We start from the raw sequence: 5,820 nt of genomic DNA on the forward strand, positions 1-5,820 counted from the left end.
GGAGGATACCTAAGATCTGGCTCTGTGGGTCGGGCCAGGTTGGGCCTCATTCTTGGGGAAAGGGATAGGAGGAAGCAGAGGTCACATGGCACTTTCCATTTCTCTCTCCCACTCCCACAGCATTAAATAAACAAAAAGCAACTCTATACAGCACAAAATGTACAGGGATGGCCTCCCCCCAGCCCTGGGCTATTCAGAGCAGTTCTGGAGCCTCGTGCTTCTGGGCCTCCTGCTTCTGACACTGCCCCGGCCCCCTTTCTAAATCATGGAGTGGGGAGGGCAGTCTTAAACAGGAAACAAAACTCCAATTTCCTCTGAAACCCCAGACAGGGCAAGTCCATCTATGTATGGGACTCCTGGATCAAAGGTTTTCTCTCCGCTTCCAGACCCTGGAGCTTTCTCAGATTAGCTCAGACACCTCTGAGAAAAGCTAACGACCCAGCATAGAGGCAGACTGAGCCTGGAAAACAGGCTGGAGGGATCCAGTCCCAAAATCTTCCCCAGCCCAGGCCTCCGTCTTGGCAAGGAGGGAAGCAGGGCCTGGTGAGAGCCCAAGTGCCTCAGGCTCAGAGGGGTCGGGTCGTGTGGTTGTAGACCAGGTGCTCTGTGTCTTCAGTGGTCGAGACTGTGGAGCTGGTGGGAGTAGGGGGTGGGGGGCGGCGGTGTCGATGTCTGTGGAAGCCCTTCCTCTGGTTCTTGAAGAAACAGTAACCCAGGATAGCCACCACCACCACAATGCAGGTAGCCAGGAGCACGGCGATGGCCACCTCCACAGAGCCTGGGAAGAAAGGGGAGAATGAAGCATGAGTATGAACCCCGGAAGGGCCTTTGTTTGGTTCTACCCTGGGTCAAAGGGACCTGTCAGACAGAGGCCAATGCAGGAGAAGTAACACGTGGGCAGTCAAAGGGCTCCACTGTGAGCTCAGAGGGGGGATTCTGGCAGGTCACTGGGGGAGAAGCCTGGAACTCTGATGGAGAATATGTGACCCCTACTTTCCTGTGCTTCCCTCTCCTGCCCAAGGCGGGGATCACTATGGACTGCACTGTCCCTTTAGCCAACCTCAGGATACTCCCCAACCAGGACGCAGGCAAGCACAACTCATCCATGGAGTGGATCCTCGAGCTGATACCTATTCTTTGCTGACAGGGCAGACTGGGGCTTACCGGAGTTGGGAATGGGGCTTTCCCGCCGCAGACCGAACACGTCTTTTTCTACAAAAAGAGTAGGGGAGAGACAAGTCAACACAAAGTGCTTGGAGTCTCAGTTGCTCCCTGAAGCCCGAAGACTCTGCACTGCTGTCTTGTTCCACTCCCACTCCAGGTGCTCTGAGGACCAGGCGTGACCAGCCCAGCCCAGGGTCAGTGCCAAGTGCTCTGGCTAGACCTTTCCCTACCAGCCCTGCTTACTGGACACGCCCCTGCAGGACTCAAGGCACTGCTGCTCCTCTTCAAAGTTGTTCTTGTTGCCATGACAACCACCATAGGTAAAGCGAGCACAGGTCTGGCTGAAGGGATTATAATACCAGCGGGGGATGCTCTCCCAGCACAGGCCAGTGTCTGGCAGGTCCACACAATGCCCTGGGGGTCAAAAGGGAAGGATGAGTTCACGCCCCCCTGCCACTGTCTTGCAGGCTTGACCATAGAGGACAGCTGTCACTCATTGAGGGCCTCAGGGTTGCCAGAATGGAGGAAGACAAATTCCGGACAATTGCCTTGGGCACAGAAGTAAACTGCACTGACTCACATAGCTGTTCCTTTTTCATTTCCCCCCTCCCCAGCTTTTCTGATGGTGCCAAAATCTGTTTTCTCTGTAGCACTGGATGATCTATCTTTGAACCAAGAAGGCTTGAGATCTGAGCCTTGGCAGGCAATGATGTCCAGCTAAAATGTGTGAACATTGCTTTACTATAGTTATTTTAATAGTTCTTTCAATTTGTGACATGTAAAAGTGGCTTTCCAGTTATGGTAGTGATATGAAATTTCTCCTTTAATACAATTAAGTCAAAAAGTAATTGATTCATAGAGAAAATTCTTCCGTAAATAACATCTCAGTGATGTGTGGGCATGGGAAGGTGTGATGAGGATGAATGATGCTTGGGAAACACAGACAAAGGAAAATATCGGGGCCTCCCCTGGCTTTCTGCCCGCAGCCTACCACACCCAGGAAGCAAAGGACAGTGTGGGCCATGTGTCTGCCATTAGGGTTCCAGGCCTCCTCCCAAGTTACCTACAAGTAGAGAGACCCTGCTGCTAAGGCCCCGGCCACCAAAATTCCCTTCGGCCTCCTGATGAGATTGGTGAGGGTAGCAGTGCCTGCACCTGCCTTGATCCAGGAGGATCTCACCTTTGTCACTGGTAAAATGGATGTTCTGGAGCTCCTCGAAGCCGCTGGTGTCTGCAGAGATGAAAGATTGGAGGCATAGGGGTGCAGGTTGAGAGATCAGAACCCCCCTCTGCTGCCCACCACCCTCCTATCTCCCAGACCTCACATTTCTCACAGGAGGCCTCGTCAGAGGCATCGGGGCAGTCAGCAGAGTCGTCACATTCCAGGAAGCTGTCAATGCAGCAACCGTCACTGCAGCGGAACTCCGTGGGGTTACAGGTGGCAGAGCACACGGGGACTGGTCGGGGCAGGACATGACAGGAGTGGTGAGATCAGGCCGGAGCAGAGGCCAGCAGTACCGAGGGGTCCTCCCGTGCCTAGCCCTCTCTCCTCCAACACAGTATCATGACACGCCCCAGTTCCCCTTCCACCCCACTCCTCCCTTCCACACAAACCGGGCCAAGCCTATTGGGAGGCTGATGGGCTGCAAGGGGTAGGATGCTTGTGGTCCTTTCACACACTATGAGGATAAAGCGCCTGGGGCAAGGCAGCTTGATCAGGGACAAGGACTTGGTAGGGGCTGGAGACCTGGTAGAGGTGAGGGGACTGGGGGAATGAGCAAAGCCCACCTGGATGGTGCCTTTCCAGTGAGGGGCCTGGAGGAGAGAAAACAGGAGTGAGAGGAGGCTACAGGTCCCAGCAGGGATGAGCTGGGGGTGGGGGACTCCATGGCCACTTTCCTGACCAGTAAGAAAGAAGACCTCCCAACAACCCCAAGCCCAAAGCATGCACAGGCCCACCTTGCACGTTGCGGCAGGCTAGCTTGCACTCTTCTTCCCGGAGGTAGTTGTTCAGGTTGCCCAAGCAACCGCCATAAACGAAGCTCTTGCAGAGCTGGTCTTTGGGGTCATAGTACCAGCGAGGGAAGGAACCTCGACAGCGACCCACTTTACTGGATGCAAGGCAGTAGTCTGGGGGTAGGAAAGCTTGTCAGGGGGCCCCGAGAGGCTTATCACAGGAGGAGATGGCTCCAGCTGCTGCCTCCTCGCCCCCTCCCTCACCTTCCGTCTGCTTGTCAGACAGCACGGTGATCGTGATGTTGGACGTGCTGCCTGCCTGGTCCGAGCTGGTCATCTGGAACTGGTAGCTGCCTTGCGTGAGGCCCCACAGCTCCACCTGGTCCGGATTATTCCTCTGTACACAGGAGTGGCTGTCAAACTGGGATACCCTGGTGCTCTTATGCTGCCCCACATCCTCTTAGCCACATACCCTACTGCTGGGGAGAGTGGAGGCCTTTGGTATTACCCACCCCACCCTGAGGGGTTGTCTATGGCCCAGAAAGGGGGCCCTTAGGGCTGAGGAGAGGTGTCAGGGAGCCAGCCCACTGCTCACCTCTATCTTGATGGGTGAGTTTCCCTGAAGCAGGTGCCAATCTGTGTTCCCCACACCCTTCAGCACCAGAGGTTCCTGGGGCTGTACCTTCAGGTCTTTGTTTGCCCAGATCTTGGGGATCCCGGACCCTGGGAGGAAGGTGAGGTACGATCAACTTTAAGTGGCCCAGATCTCTCCAGGCGGATGAAGGCAATATAGAGCCCCTCTAGACTGACCTGGACTCAGGCAGGAGCAAACAACTAAACCATTTTCTTTCATACATGTCTTTTTTCATATATATTATGTCTCTGGAATGCTTAAGACATTTTTATGTTGTAAGTCTGAAGCAAAGACAACATGCCATCTGATTCTATTTAGAAAAATATTGCATATATATGTATTGGGGGTATTTGGGGGTGGGAGGGGCTTATTGCCTTTTACCTGCAATTATAGGCACTTGTGCTAATTGCTTTTAAAAGTTAAACGTTTTGAAAAGCCAAATCCATGCCCTCCCTCAATCTCCAAGTGCCTGTGACTAAGGTTTCCTCCAGGGACTAGAGAAACAAGTACAAAAGCAGCGTTCCTCACTATAGTGGGTTGAACAGTAGCCTCTCAAAATCTTTGTCTAGAGTTAACCTTCAGAACTCATGAATGTGACCTTACAAGGGAATAGGGTCTTTGCAGAAGTATTTGTTGTTTATTTTTTAATTTTTCCTTTTTTTTTAAATTTCTTTTTGCAGAAGTAATTACGTTAAGTATTTCCACATGAGATCATCCTCAATTAGCTGGGTGGGCCCTAAATCCAAGGATAAGCGTCTTTATGAAAGACAGAAGAGAAACTAGAGAGCAAGGAATAGGTGCCTGTGGAGGAGGCAGAGGTCAAGGGATGGGGCTCCGTCCAGGGAAAACCTGCAGTGGTTTCTTCCACCAGTGGAAGAGACAGGGAGGAGTCTCCTGTAGCATCTTCAGAAGCACATGCTCTGTCCACATCTGGACTTTGGACTTCCGACCTCCAGACCCAGGAGACAATACATTTCTGTTGTTTTAGTCATTTAGTTTGCACTAAGTAATTTGTTACAGCAACCACAGGAAATTAATACACTGCCCTGAGGGGATCCCAGTTCAGTTGGGCAGATAAGACCCAACACTATCCTCAACATAGGAGAAAAGACCCAAGAAGGTGAAGTGATAGAGGGTACATGTTCACGGATGTGGACATTCAGAGAAGGGAGGCTAGAGCCTTTCTGGGGAAAGGAGGAAGGATTTTTTTAAAAAAATGATTTGGTTATGGGGGAAAATGTGCTGTGTTGTTGATGACAGCAGAAATCACAATGAGCCAAGGCAAGGAACTGGGAACTCACTAGGTTAGTTTGGTGGACATTAAGGAGGCCAGCAGACTGAGCAGTCGTCAAAGGTCCCTGGATACCAGACCAGGGCATGTGGACCCAGTAGTAGTGACATTCAAATAGTTAACAGTCAGTGGAACAGGAAGGAGACAAACAATGGCGGTGAGTCCCAGGTGCACCAGACATTGACCTTCTGGATGCATGACTGGGGTCAGGGATCTCCTAGGGGAAGGCCGAGGGCCCAGGAAGCAGGAGCACTCTGAACTCTGGGCAGTTATTTACCCATCTGCTTGGAATTGTTTTCAAGAGGCCAGTGAGTGGACCAGTGCAGCAATACAAAACAGGTCCGTTGGGAGTGATTGAATGAAGGTGATTGAATGAAGGTGGAAAGGAGGAGGTGAGAAACCATCTTGGACGGAATGTCAAGCTTTTGTAACTGACAGGCACTGGGAGTTGGAGAGGAAGAGTCAGGGCAGGGCGAAAGGGAAACCAGACGCTCAGGGGACTGTGGCTTGTCTTAGAGAAAGGCCCTCCAGAGGGGAACTCATCAGCAGAGCATGGGGTGCAGGTGGGAGCTTGAGAAAAGCCGGGACAGGAGACAGATTTGGAGTCTTGTTTATTAATAAAAGTGCTGTTTATTGAGATGTGCTCAAAACTGCTCGAGGGCTACCTCATCTGTACCATCCACATCAGGGGTTGGCAAACTATAACCCACAGACCAAATCTATCCCATCACCTGTTGTATTTTTAATTTCTAAAAAAAAAAAAAAAAAAAAAAAA

The 5,820-nt window shown here is 51.6% G+C and overlaps 1 protein-coding gene across 1 annotated transcript in view; it reads right to left on the reverse strand.

The window, feature by feature from the left end:
• Positions 1–555: 555 nt before the first annotated feature.
• The window catches only part of SPINT1 (serine peptidase inhibitor, Kunitz type 1), a 9,579-nt gene continuing 4,314 nt past the window's right edge, over positions 556–5,820 (reverse strand). The window contains exons 2-10 of the mRNA XM_012728543.1: positions 3,716–3,843; positions 3,385–3,517; positions 3,085–3,294; positions 2,953–2,979; positions 2,490–2,621; positions 2,345–2,395; positions 1,408–1,578; positions 1,165–1,212; positions 556–778 (exon numbers count right to left, since the gene is read on the reverse strand). Of these exons, the coding sequence (XP_012583997.1) occupies positions 567–778; positions 1,165–1,212; positions 1,408–1,578; positions 2,345–2,395; positions 2,490–2,621; positions 2,953–2,979; positions 3,085–3,294; positions 3,385–3,517; positions 3,716–3,843 (1,112 nt within the window). The 3' untranslated portion in view covers positions 556–566. The remainder of the gene's footprint in view (positions 779–1,164; positions 1,213–1,407; positions 1,579–2,344; positions 2,396–2,489; positions 2,622–2,952; positions 2,980–3,084; positions 3,295–3,384; positions 3,518–3,715; positions 3,844–5,820) is intronic.

The sequence above is a fragment of the Condylura cristata genome, unplaced genomic scaffold (genome assembly GCF_000260355.1).
Source record: "Condylura cristata isolate star-nosed mole 26May11 unplaced genomic scaffold, ConCri1.0 scaffold00023, whole genome shotgun sequence".
Classification (NCBI taxonomy): Eukaryota; Metazoa; Chordata; class Mammalia; order Eulipotyphla; family Talpidae; genus Condylura; species Condylura cristata.